Source organism: Macaca mulatta, chromosome 5 (assembly GCF_049350105.2).
Source record: "Macaca mulatta isolate MMU2019108-1 chromosome 5, T2T-MMU8v2.0, whole genome shotgun sequence".
Taxonomy (NCBI): Eukaryota; Metazoa; Chordata; class Mammalia; order Primates; family Cercopithecidae; genus Macaca; species Macaca mulatta.
This window is the reverse complement of record NC_133410.1, coordinates 101,627,534-101,651,744: the sequence shown is the minus strand read 5'-3', so window position 1 is coordinate 101,651,744 and position 24,211 is coordinate 101,627,534. Positions and strand designations below refer to the sequence as shown.

The following is a 24,211-nucleotide window of genomic DNA, read 5'->3' as shown; positions in this document are numbered from 1 at the left end:
TTTTCACCCCAACAGCAACACTTTTTATTTTTTGTGGGTATATAGTAGGTGTATACATGTATAGGTTATGTGAGATACTTTGATACACACATGAAATGTGTAGTAATCACATCAGGGTAAATGGGATATCTATCAACTCAAGCATTTATCCTTTGCCAAGAGCAATCTTAATAGTATGCTACCTCTTTTATTCCAAAAGGAGTCCTGGTTTGGACAATAAATTGGACAATACATTTAGGAGATCATCCTATATTAGACCAAAGCTAAGAAAAGAGTGTGGCCACCAAGGCAGAGCTAAATATCAGAATCAGCCCTAGCAAACATTTTAGCCATCTACCTCATGTAAATTTATAATGAAATATCATCTTTGAAAGAATAGTTAACCTTAAATCCACATACTTACCGGAAAGGCTTTCAACTTTGATTTATATATTATAGAAAAGCCACAGTTATAAATCTAAACCTTTTAGAAATGGGATAAACAGGGAACCCTATTTGATCTCACATTCCTCATGCACTTTCTAAAGCCTAATCTAGGACCCTGATTAGCAGTACATGTAAGTTGCAAGTTCAATTTACTGAAGTATGAACCTTATTTGCAATAGTCCATAAGTCTGTATTTTAGATTTTATTGCAGTGTATCCATATAACAGATGAGGTGGAGCAGGTAAATTTGAGACTTTGAAAATTTCATTACTACTCTAAGGATTTCATAGCCAGGAAGTAGCCAAAAGACTAAGGCAAGATTCTAACATATAACCCTGACATCAAATACAATGCTTCTTTTTCCCTACTGTATCCTACTCTGACTGTTTATTAAAATGACCAGTCATCACAATTTTTGACTGGGTCAACTCATTCAAGGTATGTTCCACTGATTCTAAATTTCTTATATTTAATCTACCACGATATTCATTAGACTGCCTGGGAACAAGAGAAAAATGCCGAGACCCTTCTTTCCCATTGGAGCACTCAATTTTCCACTCTTGGCTGTTTTACAATGGACCGACTTATTAAGAACAAAAAAGAATTAGATGGTAAAATTAAGTTCCAATAATTTCATACCTAAACTGTTTTTATTGAAGTTAGCATCGACTCTACATATTAGAAAAACATGCTGAAAAGCCAGACTCTAAACAAAGATGCAAAGAGACAGAAAGAACACTTGGCTTATGTGGATCCACTTTATCCCACTTCTCAGTTTGAACAGTGTTTTTGCACACACACAACCACACTGCCTCTGCTTTCACATTCTTCCGACTCCAGATCAGCATTTGCAAACGCCTCTTCTTATCAGAAAACACAGGTCCTTAAAAATGAAGATGGAGTCTTCTAGGGGAGGGGGAACAAAGAGGCCAGAAGTCCCAAAAAGATCCCTTTAGTTTGGTTCTAAATGGGACCTCTGTCCCACTTCAAGCTTTACTTCTGCCACCCTTGGAGTACAAGTTTCCTTTTCTCTAGCTAATTATATTTTCAGAGAACATGTAACTAAAGAACACAAAATTCTACAAAAAAATATTTCGATCATTCTATGTAATTACATTAATTGATGTAAGAGGATTATACATTCAATAGGAAACTAGAAATTACGAACAAGAAATAAAAATTATCTTTTTATTTTATATTTGACAACCTAAGATTCTGTCAAAGATCATTCTGTTTTAAAACTCTTTTGACTGGAAATCAACGTCAAATAAATTAATGGTGCCATTCCCTTAAAATTAGGACCAAACTTTGATTTTAAAATGTACACTTATAATAAAAAAACAGAAATGCTAAGAAAAAAAGAAATATTTTCAAAAGTAGGTAATATCATCTGGGGGTAGTGGCTCATGCCTGTAATCCCAGCACTTTGGGAGGCTGAGGCAGGTGCATCACCTGAGGTCAGGAGTTCAAAACCAGCTGGCCAACATGGTGAAATTCCCTTTCTACTAATACAAAAATTAGCTGGGCGTGGTGGTGGCATGTGCCTGTAGTCCCTGCTACTTGGGAGGCTGAGGCAGGGGAATCGCTGGAACCTGGGAGGCAGAGGTAGCAGTTAGCAGAGATTGTGCCACTGCACTCCAGCCTGGGGGACAGAGAGAGACTCTGTCTCAAAAAAAAAAAAAAAAAAAAAAGAAAAGAAAAAAAAGTAGGTAATATTATTTGGAATTAATTTTAAACTGAGAAATAAGTAGACACAGGAACTAAAGATCATAAGACTCCTGGTGTAGAATTAGTATTTTCTGAACATAAGTACCCTGAATATACTTTAAATGGTTCACATTTTAAATAGCAAATGACACTATTAACGTTGGATTTGAGGAAAAGCTAGAAAAAGATGACTAGAAAAACACTGTTTCCTTTTTCAGGTCAAAATAGAATTGACCACTATGAAAAATAATCTTTATTTCCTCCATCTGAGGCAGGAAAGGGGATCATGGTGAAGCCTGGGATTTAAACTTCACAGTTACGCCAAAATCATTTTGAGTTCAAAACTGAACTCCATTTCTCTCCTGAAATGGTTCCTCTTTCTTGGTTTCGTATATTGAATTTTCTGTTCTTACTCCCACTTCAAAAGAATGATCAGTTCACTGGCTGAAACCTCTTTCACCTCTCTCCTAAGCAACACCTGGAGTACTGTCAGGGTCTTCCACCACAAATGCAGTATTCCAATATTTCATCTCTTATATTTACAGCATATTTGAGAGTTCAATAAGAATATTTATAGACATAATGGCTTTTCATCCTAAAAATGACCCAGTCAAGATGGGATCTATTGTTATTACCCCCAATTAAAACTGAAAAACTAAGACTTTGAAAGCAAATATGGACATGTAACAAACAATGTAAGATTTCGTAACTGTATGTGTTCAGCCAGACACTGAATTAGTACTTGACATTCAGGGATATAAAATATTGTCTCTGACTTCCCAAACATAGGTCCCCTTCTTACATGACACTATTATTTCTTCTCTGCTTTGTCCAGACAGGAAGCACAAAAGATACAACTTAAATGGTACCAAAAATTAAAGATAACTCTTTTCCAAGAGGCAGATTCTGGCAGCGTTGAGAACCTATTAGCTTCCCTGGGCATCTTCCCTGCTAATCCTCAGGCCAAAGGCCTAAATGACCTGACATTCCAAAAGAACCTCTATCCTGCCTCTAAGGTTATTTCATGGAAGCTTTTCTTTCTCTCATTGCTTCCAATTTGTGCAGATTAAAATGAACTATTCCATTTGGAAATTCAATCAAGGGCCACATCATGAAACTCAATTGACTGCAAGAAGGTCTTTTTTCTTCCATCATTACAGTACATCTTACTTTGAACTGGGAGTGAACGACATATATTAAAATATCAAAAAATCCTTTGGGTGGATTAGACTCATTATCAATTATTCTTGATTAATCAAGCCAAGAATAACATTCATATGAGATAAAGGAAAAATTCACTTCTTAGGAATAAGTATCTCTAAGGATACATTATAAAAAATTGTTCATATTTTCTTATCCAAGGGTGAGATAGAAGGTAATAACGCTACTATAATATCACTAACAAAAACATTATACATTCTAATTTAAAATATGTATTATGAAATATTCAAAACACAAAATATGCCAAACCACCTCTCATAGTGTCAAACCGGTTCTTCTCTCTGTACATTCCATCCTCTCTTCTCTTTGATTTGAACATTTAAGGGAGCTTTCTGCCTACACCAAACAAGAAACAAACATTAAAAGTCCTCAATAAAATACTGGCAAACCGAATCCACCAGCACATCAAAAAGCTTATCCACCATGATCAAGTGGGCTTCATTCCTGGGATGCAAGGTTGGTTCAATATATGCAAATTAATAAACGTAATCCAGCATATAAACAGAACCAAAAAACACATGATTATCTCAATAGATGCAGAAAAGGTCTTTGACAAAATTCAACAAAAAACTCTCAATAAATTCGGTATTGATGGAACGTATCTCAAAATAATAAGAGCTATTTATGACAAAACCACAGCCAATATCATACTGAATGGGCAAAAACTGGAAGCATTCCCTTTGAAAACTGCCACAAGACAGGGATGCCCTCTCTCACCCCTCCTATTCAACATAGTGTTGGAAGTTCTGGCCAGGGCAATCAGGCAAGAGAAAGAAATCAAGGGTATTCAGGGAGGAAAAGAAGAAGTCAAATTGTCCCTGTTTGAAGATGACATGATGGTATATTTACAAAACCCCATTGCCTCAGCCCAAAATCTCCTTAAGCTGATAAGCAACTTCAGCAAAGTCTCAGGATATAAAATTAATGTGCAAAAATCACGAGCATTCTTTTTTTTTTTTTTTTTTTTTTTGAGACGGAGTCTCACGCTGTTGCCCAGGCTGGAGTGCAGTGGCGCGATCTCGGCTCACTGCAAGCTCCGCCTCCCGGGTTCCCGCCATTCTCCTGCCTCAGCCTCCTGAGTAGCTGGGACTACAGGCGCCCGCCACCGCGCCCGGCTAATTTTTTGTATTTTTAGTAGAGACGGGGTTTCACTGTGGTCTTGATCTCCTGACCTTGTGATCTGCCCGCCTCGGCCTCCCAAAGTGCTGGGATTACAGGCTTGAGCCACCGCACCCGGCCTCACGAGCATTCTTATACACCAGTAACAGACAAACAGAGAGCCAAATCATGAATGAACTTCCATTCACAATTGCTTCAAAGAGAATAGAATACCTAGGAATCCAACTTACAAGGGATGCAAAGGACCTCTTCAAGGAGAACTACAAACCACTGCTCAGTGAAATAAAAGAGGACACAAACAAATGGAAGAACATACCATGCTCATGGATAGGAAGAATCAATATCGTGAAAATGGCCATACTGCCCAAGGTAATTTATACATTCAATGCCATCCCCATCAAGCTACCAATGAGTTTCTTCACAGAATTGGAAAAAACTACTTTAAAGTTCGTATGGAACCAAAAAGGAGTCCGCATCACCAAGACAATCCTAGGTCAAAAGAACAAAGCTGGTGGTATCAAGCTACCTGACTTCAAACTATACTACAAGGCTACAGTAACCAAAAGAGCATGGTACTGATAGCAAAACAGAGATATAGACCAACGGAACAGAACAGAGTCCTCAGAAATAATACCACACATCTATAGCCATCTGATCTTTGACAAACCTGACAAAAACAAGCAGTGGGGAAAGGATTCCCTATTTAATAAATGATGCTGGAAAAATTGGCTAACCCCAAGTAGAGAGCTGAAACTGGATCCTTTCCTTACTCCTTATACAAAAATTATTTCAAGCTGGAATAGAGACTTAAATGTTAGACCTAATACCATAAAAACCCTAGAAGAAAACCTAGGTAATACCATTCAGGACATAGGCATGGGCAAGGACTTCATGTCTAAAACACCAAAAGTAACCGCAACAAAAGCCAAAATTGACAAACGGGATCTAATTAAACTAAAGAGCTTCTGCACAGCAAAAGAAACTACCATCAGAGTGAACAGGCAACCTACAGAATGGGAGAAAATTTTTGCAATCTACTCATCTGACAAAGGGCTAATATCCAGAATCTACAAAAAACTCAAACAAATTTACAAGAAGAAAACAAACAACCACATCAAAAAGTGGGCAAAGGATATGAACGGACATTTCTCAAAAGAAGACATGCATACAGCCAACAGACACATGAAAAAATGCTCGCCATCACTGGCCATCAGAGAAATGCAAATCAAAACCACAATGAGATACCATCTCACACCGGTTAGAATGGCAATCATTAAAAAGTCAGAAAACAACAGGTGCTGGAGAGGATGTGGAGAAATAGGAACACTTTTACACTGTTGGTGGGATTGTAAACTAGTTCAATCATTGTGGAAAACAGTATGGCGATTCCTCAAGGATCTAGAACTAGAAATACCATATGACCCAGCCATCCCATTACAGGGTATATACCCAAAGAATTATAAATCATGCTGCTATAAAGACACATGCACACGTATGTTTATTGCGGCACTATTCACAATAGCAAAGACTTGGAATTAACCCAAATGTCCATCAGTGACAGACTGGATTAAGAAAATGTGGCACATATACACCATGGAATACTATGCAGCCATAAAAAAGGATGAGTTTGTGTCCTTTGTAGGGACATGGATGCAGCTGAAAACCATCATTCTTAGCAAACTATTGGAAGAACAGAAAACCAAACACCGCATGTTCTCACTCATAGGTGGGAATTGAACAATGAGATCACTTGGACATGGGAAGGGGAACATCACACACTGGGGCCTATTATGGGGAGGGTGAAGGGGGAGGGATGGCATTGGGAGTTATACCTGATGTATATGACGAGTTGATGGGTGCAGCACACCAACACGGCACAAGTATACATATGTAACAAACCTGCACGTTGTGCACATGTACCCTAGAACTTAAAGTATAATTTAAAAAAAAAAAAAAAAAAAATTCAAAGATGCTTTTCTAAATGGTAGAGAAAGGCAACTTGATTGTTGAATCCATCACAGGGATCACTGTGATTGAAGACAGACTTCCGAATTCTTCTCAGACTTGCTATTTAATAGTCCTACTGGCTGGGCATGGTGCTCACGCCTGTAATCTCAGCACTTTGGGAGGCTGAGGTGGGCAGATCGTTTAAGTTCAAGAGTTTGAGACCAGCTTGGGTAACATGAGGAAATCCCTTCTGCAAAAAATACAAACATTAGGGAGGCTGAGGTGGGCAGATCTCCTGAGCTCAGGAGATCAAGACTGCAGTAAGCCATGAGCGTGCCACTGCACTCCAGCCTGTGTGACAGAGTGAGACTCTGTCTCAAAAAAAAAAAAAAAAAAAAAAAGTTATAATCCTGGCATATAGTATGCACTCTCTTTCTCTCCAAAGAGTATTGGGAAGTTAGTCACCCTACCTGATGGAGGGGCCTAAAAGAAAAAAACTTATTCCCTAACCAAAGTGGAAGAGAATTAACCAGTCGATTTCTCTATGAGCAGAGTAACAACAGATACACTATTGCTTACCAAAAAAAAAAAAGAAAAAAAAAAAAATATATATATATATATACACACACACACACATATATATATAAAACCAACACTTGTGAAACAACCACCCAACTTAATAAAACACCATCAATAACGTTGAAACTATGTACCTCTCCATCACATCACCTTGCCTTCTCCCCTTTTCCCTCTATTAATTGCTGATCAGATTTTTGCATTTATCATTGTCATGTGCTTCACAGTTCCTTTTTAAGAGTGCAATATTCAAATTCCTCTTCATGGTCTACAACATACCATCAACAGGAGCTCAACAGGGTATATACAACGTAGATGCTCAAGACTCAATGTGTATTGACAGGAATAGCAATACAACCCAGTTTATACATAATTACCTAAAGTTTTTAAGTAGAATAGCTGCAATTTATATTTCATTTTAATTAAAAATCACCATAAATATGATGCAAACAACTGAGCCAATCACTGGGGCCCTGGTTGTCAGCAGCATTACCCCTGGAGGGCAGTTTTTTCTCTGCGATAATATTCGCTTTGCTCCCAGTCAGTGTCATTCAGCTTATTATTTTTTAGTGGCCTAAAAGCTTTGCTCCTCTTACTAACTCAGCAGCCAAGAGCCAGTTCTATCTTCAGAATCTGGGTGATATTTTGAGAAAATAAAACTATTTCTTCTCAACAACCTGTGCATATGAACAGTCAGGGACTGATTTTCTGGTTTACGGATTATCAAAAACCCTTTGCTCCTTTTTCCTTGCTTTTGGCCATTTCACTGCTCATTAGTATTGCCACTGAAGAGTGGACAGGAAAAATAAAAAGAAAAAAATCAAAGCAGCCAGTTTTGCTATTTATTAACTGTTTATTAGCCACAACATGAACTGTTGTGGAGAAAAATAGAAGCATTGGCCAGTTTGTGAACAATCTGTTATGTTCAGTTTTCAATGTTTTTCCTGTTTTCAATCACATCTATATAATTAAAAGTCTATATAAATATATTTTCCTAATAATAGTTATGCCACTTGTAAAGAAAATTTATTTTACTTCTGCCGTAGGGCAAACTTTTTCCATCATGGTCAAATGTCATAAATGTCAAATGTCATGAATGTCAAATGTCATAAAACTATCATTTTCACTGATGTTTTATACATACAGCAGTGAGGATAGATTAGTAATATGAAAGAACAGTGTACTATTAACTTTGAAAGTGAGAGTAAAAAAGGCAATTTAATTTTTCTCTACCCAAGAAATCATGCTTAATGGAATATCTGATGTACGGTATTAAATTTAGAAAAGATCTCATTAGCTTAATTAATTACAAAATAACCAAATCTTAATGTCTCCTCCTTCATTACTTAAGCTTGCATGAGAACTACTGACATCTATTTAAAAAAATAAAAGAATTAAAAAATAATTCTTCCTTAGATTTGAAATTGGCATGATTGTATTTACTTTGTAGCCTATAGCTACAATATGGTGAACCATCAGAAAGCTGAGAAATGAGATTTCTACTACAAAGACCATTTGTATGTGATAACTTCCTGATCCCATTTATATGTCTTTTTCCAAAATATATGCTTTTATGGCACCTTTAGGCTACCACAAAAAAAATGGCATTTATTGAATTATCACAATCTCCAGTGCCATAGTAGACCACAGTCATTCAGCTGGGAGTTCTGAATTGTTCTACCTTCAGCTTCCTAATGTTATAATATTTTCTCAGAAGGCAGATACTCCTGAAAGTTCTAAGGATACGAAACTTGTCTTTTGTCAATGAGCTGTATTCCTATAACAACATAATAGGTCTAAAAAACATCTGGTGAAACACCCAAAAATGTCACATGTTATGGTTTCATGTAACCCTAAATCAATATGTTCTGCAAATGGAACATGAGATGTGAGTCATAATTTCTCAGCTTGAAATGAATGGATTATAGAAAATGTCCAAAACTCACCATGATTACAACACGAGAGAAGAGCAGTCCCGCTTACATCTGTGGATGAAGCATCACCCACATTAATAAGGTGTTACAAATTGAAAAACAATTTAAGAAGAAATGTATAATGGTTCTCACATAGGCCATGCTTCCACTGGGCTATGCTGAGAGTTGTTGGTATATCTAAAAAGAAAATTCAGTGGTTTCCTGTTATTTCCATTCACAGAAGCAGCAAAGGAGATCTGGATTCTGAGTAGCAAGATAGCAACTGCCACTAAATCACCAACACAATTTTGTCTGTGGTCAGATTGCAGAGATTATCAGAAGGAGGAATCAGTCTTCTGGATTTGAATTCACTTTAAGCATCATGCAACAGAACAACAGGACGGGTTCTCTTTTTTTTTTTTTTTGAGTTGGAGTTTCACTCTTATCACCCAGGTTGGAGTGCAATGGCGCAATCTCAGCTCACTGCATCCTCCACCTCCCAGGTTCAAGCAATTCTCCTGCCTCAGCCCCTGAGTAGCTGGGATTACAGGCACACAGCACCATGCCCAGACAACTTTTATATTTTTAGTAGAGATGGGGTTTCACCCTGTTGATCAGGCTGGTGTTGAACTTCTGACCTCAGGTGATCCACCCGCCTCAGCCTCCCGAAGTGTTGGGATTACAGGTGTGAGCCACCGCGTGTAGCCAGGACTAGTTCTCTTGTCTCACCACAGCTACTAAGATATTATCTGGTCTTTGGATTTTAAGATATTAAGCCAATCAATAATATGGCATTTTAATGATGTTGAAGTTACATATAGTAAACACTTCAGCAGTGTTAGGGTTTCACTCCAACTTAAGTTTCAATTTAAGTCCACGTAGCATTTCCTTCAAATGATATTTCACCACCCCAAGAAGCTATGAACTAGTAAATAGAAAATATCTTTCAATGTTCTGTATTTCATTAATTAAGTTCCTGGGCTCCAGTCAGAAAACAATTTGCTTTTTTTGTCAGTCATTGCTATTCTCAAACTGTAAGACTCCTATCTTCTCATCGTTCAAATATCCCATATTTACATATCAATTAACAGATGTATCAGAGCAGAAACAACCATGTGACATCCATATCACATTGTTTCCGCAAGATGAAATGTTTTTATAGAGGACATAACAATTATAACAACAAAGAACACAAAAAATATTATTCATCTGCTATTAGCATGCTTATTTTAGTACAGATATTATTATTTCAGGTGCAAAATCCAAATATAAAACTTATGGGTATATTAATACTAATGAAAGAACTAAGATTCATATTCAAAAGGCTGAAATCTGAGGTTACTAAATTTAGAACATTTCCTTTCCTCATGTCCACTTATGACTGAAAATCTAGCACCCATTGTTTAGCGCGAAGTAAAAGATCCATAAAAGGAAATATTTAAATGTGTCACAGAAATCATATGAATACAATATGCCTAATGAATGTATTGTATCTATTTAATTTCTATGCTGCAATGATAAACTTTGCCCTGTAATTACTACAGGTTGAGTATCCTTTATCTGAAATGCTTGGGTCATGAAATGTTTTGGATTTCAGAATTTTTTCAGATTTTGGAATAGTTGCATATCAATAATGAGATAGCTTGGGGATGGGACTACATGGAAACATCAAGTTCATTTATGCTTCATATATACCTTATACACAAAGCCAGAAGGTAAGGTAATTTCATAAAACTTTTTTCTATAATTTTGTGCATCCATCTCGTGAGGTAGGTCATGTGTGGAATTTTCCATTTGTGGGTATCATGTCAGTGTTGAAAAGTGTCAAATGTTGGGGCATTTGGATTTTAGATTTTTGGATTAGGGGTCCTCAACACATATATCCTTTTTGTCCCCGTACACATTAAAAACTTTAAAACTGTTTTTCCAAAGTGATGTTTTAAGCAAATCAAATTCATAACAGAATTTACTCAGAGGAAATTTATAATGGATTTAAATTCATCTATTATAACAAAATAATTTTATGCATTTTAATACCACTAACAGAATGAAATATTGTGTGTTCCTGGAATTAGTACATTACTAAATGGCTAAATATTTATGACATTTGTAATGTTATAGCAATACTATGTAAAATGTAATCTGCTCTTAAGTTCAGATAAAAAAATTTCTATGATATTTGAATGGCAATCTGGGAAACTAAATGAAATCTAAACTTTAAACTTCTCTCTCAGGTTAATTTCAGTATGTTTGGCCTGGTGTCACTTGATTCAAATCACCAAAAAAACAAAACAAACAAACAAAAAAACCAAAAACAGCTTTCCTTACTATTTGAACGTTTTCTATCCAAACTCGGAAATCATGTAAGTTGAAAGAAAAAGGTGTATCAATTTTAAATCATTTTACTGATACTTCTCTTATGACTGAATATTTAGAAAATTATCATATATATACCAATGCCCAGCTGTAAAAGGAAATCCTTCCCTTTACCTAATATTCCCTTCCTTACCACTTTCTTACGACAAAACTCATAGAATTCCTCATATCCTATTAAATCTTCGGGTTCTCTACAATCAGTATTTTATCACTTATAGTCCACTATAAGCACTTCCTTTGAAGTAATCTTTGTACTCAACATTTTCAAGCCCAGCAATCAAATCTCCATTTTCATATATACAATTTAACAGGGTTTCTCACTTCTCCTTCTAGAATTACTTTTCTCACATGGCTTCCAGAATACCATGTACTCCTGGTTTTCCTCCTGTCTCACAGGCTACTCATATTTCTCTTTTCCTGCATCCCTTGCTCTCCTTGGACTCAAACTTTTGGAATGCTAAATGACATAGTCTTGGAACTCTTCTCTCTCTGCATGTCTTCCTCTCTGTTCCTTTATTTTTATTTACGTATTTTATTATAATTTTCAGTCTTTTAATTTTATTTTTCCCTAAGTTATTGGGGTATTAGTGCTATTTGGTTACATGAGTAAGTTTCTTTAGGGGAGATTCATGAGAACCTGGTGCACTCATCACCAAAGCAATATACACTGCACCATATTTGTTGTTTTTTATCCCCACCAACCCTTCTTCGCAAGTCCCGAAAGTCCATTGAATCATTCTTATGCCTTTGTGTCCTCATAGCTTAGCTCCCACATATCAGTGAGAACATATACTGTTTGATTTTCCATTCCTGAATTATTTCACTTGGAATAATAGTTTCTAATCTCATCCAGGTCATTGCAAATGCTGTTAATTCATTCTCTTTTATGGCTGAGTAGTATTCCATCATATATATATATACCAGAGTTTCTTTATTCACTCATTGATTGATAGGCTTGGGTTGGTTCAACGATTTTGCTATTGTTAATTGTGCTGCTATAAACATGCATGTGCAAGTATCTTTTTTGAATAATGTCTTCTTTTCCTCTGGGTAGATATCTAGTAGTGGGGTTGCTGCATTAAATGGTAGTTCTACTTTTGGTTCTTTAAGAAATCTCCACATTGTTTTCCATAGCGGCTGTACTAGGTTACATTCCCACAAGCAGTGTAGAAGTGCTCCCTGATTGCCCCATCCTTGCCAACATCTACTGTTTTTTGATTCTTTGATTATGGCCATTCTTACAGGAGTCTATACTGACAATGATATATTCCCCGAATATACAGCTCAAATCCCAAACTCACCTCTAAATTTCAGGATCATATAATAAACTTCCAATTTAAACTCTCAAGTTTGATGTCTAATAGAAATGCAAAATTTAATAAATGTACATTTTGATTTGTACCCTAAATTTGCTTATGTCCCCATATTCCGAATATTAGTAGTAACACATTTACCCCATGTATTTGGGTAAAATACCTTGGAAGCCTCTTTACTTTCTCTGGATCTCTCCTACCTGACTCATCTATCAGAAAATCCTGTTTTTCCTATCTTCACATTATGTCCACAATCTGACAACTGTACATTTAGCTAAGTTACCACCTTGATCCAATTTGCTATTGTCAATTTGTACTTCTACTCTATCCATTGCACTTAAGCAAAGAATGTTATCTTTCTAAAATACAAACTATTTCATATCACACATTTTATCTTAACCCAAAATACTTAGAAGATTTAAATCCCTTACCATGACCTGTAAGTCCCTACAGAATCTTCCCCAGTGCCCTCTCAGACCCCATTTACTTCCATTTCCTGCTTTTCTCACTGAGTTATGCTCCAATTGGCTTTAAAGATATTTCTTAAGTAAACTAAGCGGATTTTCGTAGTGTCTATCTCACGGCCATCATTCTTGCTATATCCTCTGACTGAATTATTCTTCATCAGATATCCACATGGTTCACATCCTTTCTTTAGATCAAGTCTCTATTCCAATGAAAACATACTTTGTCACCCTTCATTCCCTCATTTTACTTCATAGCATTTATCAATATTTGACATCACATCATATATTTTCTTATCTGGTTGTCTCTTCCGTGAGAATGTAAGTTCCTTATATATAAAAACATAGCTTGCTGGTTCAACATTTTAATTTTAGAGACCAAAAGCAATGCTTCATACAGAGTAGATTCAGAATAAAATGTTTGCTGAATAAAAGAAAATTCTCCCAATTAGCACACATACTACATGTCGGTAGCAATGCTTATATTACCATACAGTTTCAGAAATATTAACTTCTAGAATTATAATGACTTTATTAAGGAAGCAAATACCTTATTTAAGCTTACTTAGGATAGATCAGGTACTCTGAGCAATAAAATGAGATTCTTTTTTAAATAGTACTTTTAATTATTTTAAAGAAAAATATAAGCAAATTGCTATTGTTGTATAATTTATTACCTAATGTTTTTCATTTTAAAAATCTGTTAATAAGGAACGTGACTACAGAGTGATTTAAGAACATTTAAGACCATAAGTAGGTATTTAGTGCTTAGCTTCTGGTGTTCACTTGGCTTCCCTCTATTTACTCAAGAAGCTTTCGGGGGGTCAATCCAGCCTCAGCTTCACATTGATGACTACTTGGTGAACAACAGGAGGATAAAAACATGAAAACCTGAAGCAGGAGTCCAGTGTAGTGAAGAACTTTGAATTGGTTGCTTTCTTTATAGTCTACTTTTTGTTTGTAGTGATATGAAGCATATGTTAATATTCCTGATGCACTCCCAGTTTGCAAATCCTAAAGGCCAGTGTCCCTCCAGTTAGTGTTAATAAACACTAACTTTGCAGTGTTCTATAGGAGTAATGCTGTAGGTAATACCTTGATACTAATAGTAGACAAAGTGAAAACAAAATCAAAAACAAAAAACTAATCTAGCTCTCTCAATCAGATACTAGTTATCTAGAATATCTGATGAAGAAATATACATAATTATTGTTTGCAACAAAACATCTTCAATTTAAAGAGTTCTTAATTTGAGTAATTACGATTTTATGTTCCTTATTTCCCCTTATATTTCCTTTTTTGAAGTTCACTCTCAGGCAGCTATTAATTATCACCACACTTGACTGTATCTCTTCTCCCAATTCCTTTCTGTTACTCCTTAAATATAGCAATTTTTCTCCATTTAGTTTATATAGTCTTAGAGATTAAATGAACATTAGTCTAAATCTTATTGTAGGGTTAATAAAAATAAAGACTAAAGAATTAAATAACTTTCCAATATATTCAATTAGCTATTTATAAATTGAGATTTAGTCCAAAACCTTCTAAATTCTAATCCAGAATACTTTTTTTATTATACCTTAACATTGCCCGTGTGTTTGTCAAATTCTCTTAAATATGTGTTCACATCAATATACTAAAATTCACCAATTTAAATGACGTGAATCCATAGGTGTTCTAATAATCAATTCCAGCACTGTCTTAGTATTTTTTCTTATCTTTTAGACAACTGTCTAATCATTTAATTTTACTCTGAGTTGTTAAAAATACATTATTCCAACTAATAATTAATGAATTTTGGTATAGGGCAAAATCTAACATAAGACAAACTGTTCATTCACTTATTTAACCTAGTCTTGCATTCTCTAATATTGTGAGTTTGCCAATGTTAAAACGAAATTATCGGATTAAAAGTTGCCCTAAATTTCATCCTCCATTATTCTTATAATGAAATATGCCAGAAAGAAAATTGTGCCTTTTTACAAAACAAATAAATTACTATGTGAGCATAGTCATGAGTTTTACATGGACAAATAAATCCTATAATTGTGGTACTTGTAGTGATAGTAGTGGTGGAGGTGGAACTATGCAAGGAATCGATACAATGCATACAATTAACCAGGCAAAAATTATCTGAAAACATGTATGGTCATTCATAAAACTCAATGGTTGGTATTATTTTTAGATATATTTGTGTCCATGTATATTTTTTTTCACAACTCTATTTTTACATGTTTTGTCTCACAAACAACAATCAGTTTGAGACCTCAAGTATCCCACAGGTGAGCAGAGCTACCACAGTTAGAAGCTGCTTAACAAACTACTTTATTCGCCAATGTGTGTTTACTCCAGCAGTATTAAACACACTTGCATCCTTCCTGGTGTCTTAGATTTTATTCATAGAGAATAAGTATTAGGTTAAGAAGAGATTTCTCCTGTATTTTAAATACGAGAAAAAAATTGCATCACTATGTCTAGCAATCTAATTTGTTTAGAGGATATCAGGTGTGTTGGTTTAAATTCTTACAAGAATAAGAGACAGGGATAAATATTTATTTTTCTAGTTTGAAAATAAAAACTACCTATATCTTACAGCATCACAAAACTCATTAAAATTACTTTTTTCTGAGAATTTTAAAAATATTTCATGTGGTTTTCAAGTAATAATAATAATAATAAAAACAGCTCAGAATGCAGTGACACCTAATGGCAAAGATATCTTTATAAGCCATAAATGTATTTTCTAATAAACATTATCCTATAGTAATACTTTCTAAGTATTGCTACTTTACTCACCAATATGCTGTCTATAATCTAAAATAGACAAATAGACTGTCTATAATCTAAAATATCATGATGATCCAATAGAAATGTGAATATCTTACTTTTTAAAATAAAGTAATATACATAGGTGAAGAAAAAAACTTCAAGATTAAAATGTGTGGTTTTAAAATTGCAATGGCCCTTTAAGATAAAATTATCATATGATAAAATCAGCCTAAGATATCAGAATGGAATAAAGTGTATCTTCCATTGCTCCTAACCATTTCAACTGACTTTTATTTTTGAAAAATCAAAAGTTAATCACCTTGATTTTTATTCATATTTGTCTTACAATTTATAACAGATATTTAGTGGATGTACATTTCACCTGGAGTAGAAAGCAAAGGCCCTTAGTGTAATGGCTTATTAGTCATGTCATAGTTGATATCTTTGATTAATAACAACATTGTCTAACTTAATACACACTTGAATTGTGCTTCAAATAACTGTATTAATGATACAGAGAGGAATAGTAAAGCCAAGTCCCTTAGTACTTTCTAGAAGTTTACACAGTTACCACAAACTTCAGGAACAAACGACTACTAAAAGTAGAAAAAGGATAAAATATCATTGAGACATCTTACACAATCCAAAAAATCCTTGAGGAGTCCCGGGGATTATCATTAACCAATGCAAATCATGTAGCCAACTGAAAAAAAAAATTGGTAGAACAATAGCACATCTTCTGGGAAAGCTTTTACATTCTATAATTGACAAAATAATCCTTAGTGCAGAAGTAAGAATAACTAGTATTTTACATTTACAATCTATTATTGTTTTTAATGTGTTGACACCTTTTATTTACCCGATTTTGTACTTTAATTTGAACATTCTCATAATAAAAGTATTCCGTGGATTGTCTTGTGTTTCTCAAACATAATATCACCGTTGATTATGATTTCAGACTATAAAGTATCATCTGTTTATGAGAAAAACATGAATAAATGCATCTTTCCTACTCCATGTTGACATAAGGTATTTTACTATGACTGATAACAATAAAAATATGCTAGTGATTTGTGTAATATATGAATAAGTACACTGTTTGAGTGTTCCCTTGTAGAGATATATAACTGAGGATAGCTAATTTACAATCAGTTCTGTGAGCACAGGAACCAGATAAAGAAAGGAGCATATATTACACTGTTAAAGCATGAGATCTTCCATAGTTGATATGAAGCAAAACACAAACTGTGCAGTTGCCTGGAAATGCCACCTAATCCCTGCTTAATTAAAGCAGTGCTCTAAACTCCTGTTGTGTTTAGGGAGTAAAGAGTGTGGGACGACTGCTGTATGAAGAAAATAGCAGTCAGCGTGGCTAATCTCAAAGACTTTGGAGCTTTCTAGCTACATAAATCAGAGCGACTTCTGAATAGCTTCATAAAACACAATATCATTGCCATTCTACTCACGACTTTTTGGTTCTTCCTACAGCATGCAGATCATTAGGAAACTTCTAAGCAATCAAGTAATGTGGGTCTGATGAAATTACTCAATCAATGCATAGGCTCAAAGTAGAAGCATAATTCAAAATTGCATAGTTTTTATATGTCAAAAGACCTTTCTTTTATTGGGGCAAAGAAGATAACAATGGAAGTGATTCATTTTTAAATACTATATGGTTGTGTATCTACGTGTGGATGTGTATTATAAAATATACGTAATTATTAAATATTTTAAAATATTATTTGATTGAAACTCAAAGTAATTATAAAATTGTGCATTTTTGACTGAAATAAATACATTTTCATTTCAATCATTACGGTTTAACCATCATGTCTCATCACTGTAGTGAATCAATAAGTTTAACAAAACATATTAGAGTTTAAAATGTGTAATTGACCTTATTAAACTACTGGCATGAGGTAAAAACCGAAGAGAAAGAGAAAGAAGGAGATTATTTTCATGTATATACAATTTGGTTCAATACCAAAATAATTCAGTATATAAAAAGCCTCTTAGAGCAGTGTCTTTTTATCTTTCCAGTGTGCCTGAACTACATAGTGCAGCTACTTTCTGCGGGAACACATCACATGAGGCTGGGAAAACCTTTCATTTCTGCGTATCTCCTTCCATCGCTAGAGTGAAATACCCCTTCCCTCCAGTTTCATCACATTCATTCCTTCAGTCCTGAGCTAATACATTTCCCCGTAGACATATTTCTCACGTTAAATATTTAAATGAAGGCAATCACCTCCTAAAGAAAATTAATTCTTTTCCTATTCAACCAAGTAAGTAAACTAATCCAGTTCATGTTAACTGGTGCTTTACAATTTTAATATGGACGCTCGGTTTTGAATTTACTATACTTTTGCTGAGAGTAGGGGTGGAGGCACTGAATTACACACATACTACCCGTGATCATTTTTTTATTTTTTTATTTAGGAGTTAATGTTTTTCGATATATTATAAAAGATAAAGATTTTGAAACAATTTGCTAGCCCCATGACAATATTAGATAGTCTATACAACAGCTTAGTATCTCACCTAATGTACTAATTGTATTCAAGTCAAATTAATTGTCTCAGAAGTAACTATATCTGCTAGTAGGATATACACATTTAATTCATACAACCAACCTTCTAAATTTGTACACAGCTACTTTTTTTAAATGTGATTATAAATAAGCCAAGTCACTCTGACAGACAACAGTATACAAAACGAAAAACACAACAGTTTTGTTCTATTTTGAAACAGATGTCCAGACTGCATTGAAAAATAGTATTTAACAGTAAGGGATAGCAAAAGCTGTCGGTATTTGTAAATAATGTATTTATCGTGCAGACCACAGAATAAGCGATTAAAAAAAGCACTTTTCCACAGGCTTTCCCTCCTGAGAGATGAGGAACCTACATCAGAAATCCCTAATCATACAATGAGTATAAAGGTATTATGATTATATATTTGCATTCCCGCTCCAATCATTTACAACTGGATATAAACGTATGCCATTTCTTTAAAAGGAGCATAGTTCATTTCTGAACTCTATCAGAATATTGCTGAACCACTCAATGAGATCATAATTTCTTGCTGAAAAGTTCTGAATCTGCAGGCACTGTTAGCCCCCAGGCAAAACGGGATCCAGCAGGCAAGCTATTAGTGCTTGATTTACTTAATGCACAAATGCTAGGTTTTCTGAATCCTGACCTCATTACCCCTTGCACAGAGACAGACAGTTCTACTGATATAAATGATAGAGAATGGCAGACATGTTTACAAAGACAGCGTCTGAGACCAAGAGAGGGAGCCCCCTGGAGCTGAGAGGCTGGCCACTGTGGGCGCGCACGCCAGACAGAAATCCCTCGCTTGGGCGGGCACAATCGCCACCTGCGGCAGGTTCCCCTACCAGGAGTGTGTGTACGTGTGTGTATGTGTATGTGTGTTGCGCGGTGGAGAAGCAGGGGTACAGAAAGGGGAGAAGCTGTGACCCATCTGTCGCCTCAATTTGCAGAACACCAAGCCATGCGTACAGATAAAAGTCCTGTGCCCAGAAAAATTCCCCCAAAGGAACCTCTCTGCAGCCCAGCAAAGAAACCTTGCTGACTCGGGAAGCGAATTTCCGAAAAAGAACTCGTCGCATTAACGGAGAAAAGGCTGCAAGAGCCTGTCGCCGTTCAGCTCTCACGGATTAGCAAGTGAGAAGAGTTGCTGCCTGAAGCTGCGAGCGCTGTGCATGATAATGACGCGCAGCCCCCCGCCCGCCCCCGCTCGCCACGGCCAGTCCCGGCCCGTCTGGTTGCTAATAGGTGGGGCCACTAGCATCTCAGAGCCGGCTCAGCAGTCCTTCTCAGAGTCGGGGCCCGCATTAGTCCTGGCGCCTTCGCTGTCTGCCTTGCGCGGCTACTCGGAGTTGACTGCTAGGCGAGGCGAGGCGAGGGAAGGCGGATATCTACTAGGCTGACCCTGGGAGCGGCCTGCGCGCATTCGTTTCCCCGCTTTTCCCAAGCGCCCCGGGGCCAGTTTCGCCGCCGCGCCAGGCCCGGGGAGCGTGTCCGAGGAGGCGAGGCACGCGACTCCCAGTCCTTGGCGACACTGCCGCCAGCCCCTCCCGCCACCATCTCAAAGACTCCACGCGAGGATCATAAAGCCAAGAGGACGTCAGAAGAGAGGGTGGCTGGGGGCGCATCCGGCACCCCGTCACCATCGCACTAAGCTGAGGCGAACTCAGCCGGCTCACGTTGCAAAACCACCTGTTCGATCCGAAGGGAGCGCCCCCTACCCGCACCCCCTGCCCCCGGCCCAGTTCTTTTAATCTCACAGGTGACATCTCCTCTGCTCCCCCAAAGATAAATTTTTAAATGGAGCAAATGTACATCCGGGAAAAAATATGGAAGAGTCAATTAAACTCCCTTTCCCCACACACTTAGAATCCCCCTGCACTTCCCCGCACACACTCACACTCAGGTCAACTCGAGACCCCCACGCACCCAGCCACATTCCACGAATCACCGCGAAACAACAGCACAAGTCAGTCGAGGTTCGAGCATCCACATCCTTTCAGAAAACTGAGCAAGTGTGAGGGAAGGGTAGCGGGAAGGGGCAATGAACTGAAGCCACCTCAACAAGACACACAGAGGGCGGAGAGGGGGAAAGCAAAGGGGAAACATTTGAGAACTGAAACGGTGAAAGTAACCACGAGCTGCACCAACCCTTTCTTACCGATGTGAATGATCGAATCCGCATTCGCCGAGTCCCAGGTTCGAGACCACCAGATGGACAAAACCAAGAGCAAGGGGAAAACTTCCATCTCCTCTTATGCCGATTCTCTTGGAGGATGGATGTTCTTCCAATTTTTCTTTTCTTTTTTTTTTTCCAAACAGTCCAAAGAGTTTGAGGTCACGGTGGAGTTTAGCGCAGCGTTTTCTTTTTTTTTTTTTTTTTTTTTTTCTAAATTCCTATTGCCAGAGCAAAGCCTTTTATCGTCGCCGAGAAAGGCAGAAGGGAATGACAGAAAGAGCCCAGCCTGAGGAAACCTCCTTCGCAAAGCCGTGTCACTTGGAGGGGAATTTTGGCATCGCCAGAGTTGTTTGCAGTTTGGCTTTTGAAAAATATATCCAGCCTCGACTGCTCTTGGGCAGCGGGAGAGGCTGGAGCTCAGATCAGACCCATCGCTGCGCGGGGGCCGCGGGTCTCAGGTCCCAGCTCCGCAGCAACTTCCAACACCCCCTTCACGCCGGATGTGCCCCCTTCCCTTCACCCTCCCGAACCAAAAAAGACCCCAGCCCCCGCCCCTACAGCCCACAGAGAATCACTGGTCTTCGCTGCCAGAATCTAAGTGGAAAGGAAAGATTAGGAGATTCCAAGCGGAGCAGCCAGATTCCACCAGGGAGGGGGGAAAAAGCCCTCTCCAAGAGGGGTAGAAAAAGTGAACTTCAAGGTAATGCAGATAGTAATGCAGAGAAAATTCCCTTTCTGCGTGAGGCGCGGAACGCAGCTTGGCGAGGCGGGCCCGGGGAGCCGGTTTGCTGGGGCGCGGTGGCGGGGGAGTTGCGCCGGGCGCGAGCAGCGGGGCCGGGCCAGAGGAGGGAAGCCGCCGCGGGTTGCAGGATGCTTTTGGAGCGGTTCGCCTGGCGGGATGCAGGAAGCAAGGAGCGAGCCTGGCAGCTTCAGCACCAGCCCCACGTTGCCTAGAAATGGATCACCTAGGAGAAAGAGCGAGCCTGCGAGAGAGCGGTGCTGTCAGGCGGAGAGAGGGGGAAACCAAGAGAGGAAGAGCTTCTCTCTAATAACCACCTCCTCCCCCTATCTGCAATACAAGGGAGAAACAAAATAGTGCTCTCATTTCCCATGGAATCTTCAACCGGGACTGAGAAAAAGGCAGGACTGTAAGAGAAAAGACATTGAAGCTTTTTTTTTTTTTTTTTTTTTTTCTTGTTTCTTTCTTTTACGAGGTTAAATGCAACCTAAAAAAGCCACCCCACTTATTTAACCTTGCTAGTCTCTAACAGGTATCAGACTTTTTTCTAGTCTTTGCCTGGAATTAGTCACATTGGTTGAAAACAAATTAGGGACACCTGGTCACTTAGGGAAATAGAGACCTAGAAAGCTTTTAATGAGATTTCAATTATAAAGTTATAAAAAGGAGAGAACGTGCTAATTACCTTTTATACAATGATTTTTTTTTTCTGTCTCCAGTGTATTTTTTAGGCAATCAGGATAGAGAAAGGTTCCTGAAATCCTTTCTATTGATAGAAATTCTTCTCTATCAGGATAGAAAAGATCTTGAAATTAAAAAAAAAAAAAAGAATAATTAAATAAAACAGAAAAAATGTTTCAGTTAAACATTTGGTCAAAATATTTCATTGAGTAGCTTAATAACCTATGTAGATAAATTCCGAATGAGGAAGTTGGGTGCTCTCTTCCGTGGAAAAAGCTGAGGAAGTCCTGAATGACAGCCTCTCAGTCTCCAGTGAAAGGATTTTCTGCAAGCTTATTCCTTAAGATAAAATCCTGATCATTGTGAATTCTTTTCTTACAATGATTGACTTAAATCAATCTGGCCTTATTGCAAACTGGAGATTTGTTAACACAGTCGAGGTCAGGTATTAATGTCATAATATTGTTTCAATTATAATTGGAATTCTTTAGGAATGTTGGACGTGTGAATGTCAAACTCATTACACAACCTTTCAAAGCCTTACCTCCAAGTTTGGCAAACCTCTTTTCTTCTTGTTCCCTGACTTGAACCCTTCTCTCTAGTCTTCTGAATTGGGTTACTATTTTTCCAGACACAGTTGTACATTCTGACTTCCGGCTGTTTTCATTCATCTTCTACACTTTTTCCTGAACACTCCAGAAAATGTTTTGCTGCCATATTTTTACTAATGTTAATATTTCTTCTTGGAAAGCACACTCTCAGTTTGTCCTCCCAGCCACTCTCCTTCACTATCTCAAGAGTTAGTTCAAATTCCTTTTGCCCATGAAGTGGTGTCCAGTCCTTTAAAGTGGAATAAATCCATCTATCTTCTATACTGTCATAACACACTCTATTTTGTATTAGAGTTAGACAGGACTACTACTAAATTAGATCATAAATGCCTTGAGAGTGAAAACCAAAGCTTATTCACATTTTATTCAACACAGCATTTTACAGAGAACCCCTTTGTTGATTTGAATTTCATCACTTCCTTCTGAATCTGGAACAAACCAGTGCTTCCAAGAAGCATTTACTGATTACTCTCAAATTTGATCATTCACTTATCTTTTGTTTCCATTAGTAGGCATTGACTCAATATTGATTATATTAATGGTGTTAATGTCACTTTACTTTATAAGGGTTTTGATGCAATTCCATAGATTATACTTTACTTATTCAGACAATGAATGGAAAGAAGGTACTCACTCCCCATAGCTTGCTTCAAATATTATTTACAGTGACGTTCTAAAAATTGATGTCATTATGTAGTCTATCAAGAAAAATTACAACATAACCATTTAACATGGAAAGAACACCATGGTATCTTAGAATAAGATAACTAGGAAGAACTTCAGAGCATTAACTAGTCCAGTCCTGGCTTAATGAGTGTCTGTCCTGAAGAAAGTCAAATATTGTATAGTCATATTCATAATGTTTCCCCTCTCGGAAATCTGTTTTAGTGTACTATGAGCAAAGCATTTTCATTATTCCCTAATCCTCCAGTTTAGTAGTTTTCAAATGTAGATTCACTTTGAAATAATCTGGGAAGCTTTTTAAAATGATCACTTAAGGTTAATTTAATCAGAATCTCTGGAGTTTGCGACACAGCCTGTAATATATTCTATAGCCTCTATAGAGGGCTCTGCTATGCAGCCATAGTTCAGAATCACTGTTCTAATACTCAGACATTTAAATGAGTCTGGGTGATACATCACGAAAAGCCCGTAAGGTAAAATGACCACTCCTGCCAATCAGAAGAAACAGTAGAATCATGAGTTTTGCCTGTCCAAAAGTTACACAAGAAAGTTGAAATTTAACATTGGCTGTTTGATTTTTCAAGAATAACAATCATTCTTTTTACTGTTGAAATAATTTCTACATTCAATGATTCCTAATTAATAAACATATAATAAATATATATTAACTATATTTTCTACTATTTTAGAAAACTGACTGTCATATAATATTTAGTTAGCTGGATACAAATATTTATAATGTGTGAATTAGATGTTAAATTCCAGAAGAAAAAATATGAATTCATTGGCTGTGCATATTAAATATTTTAATGACTGCTGTCTGTTCGTCTCATTAAGGCTGCTTAACTTTAATTCAAGCCTTATTATATGGAAATGGATGATGTATCTGGCCCACTGTACTTAAATTCAAACCTTGTGAAATTCTGGCATGTAT

At 37.0% G+C, this 24,211-nt stretch overlaps 1 protein-coding gene across 2 annotated transcripts in view; it reads right to left on the bottom strand.

Annotated features, from left to right (window-relative positions):
- Positions 1-21,349, bottom strand: part of GRID2 (glutamate ionotropic receptor delta type subunit 2) — a 1,541,190-nt gene extending 1,519,841 nt beyond the window's left edge. For both annotated transcript variants that reach the window (XM_028849003.2, XM_015138804.3), the window contains exon 1: positions 20,545-21,349. In XM_028849003.2, the coding sequence (XP_028704836.1) occupies positions 20,545-20,632 (88 nt within the window). In that variant the 5' untranslated portion in view covers positions 20,633-21,349. The remainder of the gene's footprint in view (positions 1-20,544) is intronic.
- Positions 21,350-24,211: the final 2,862 nt, after the last annotated feature.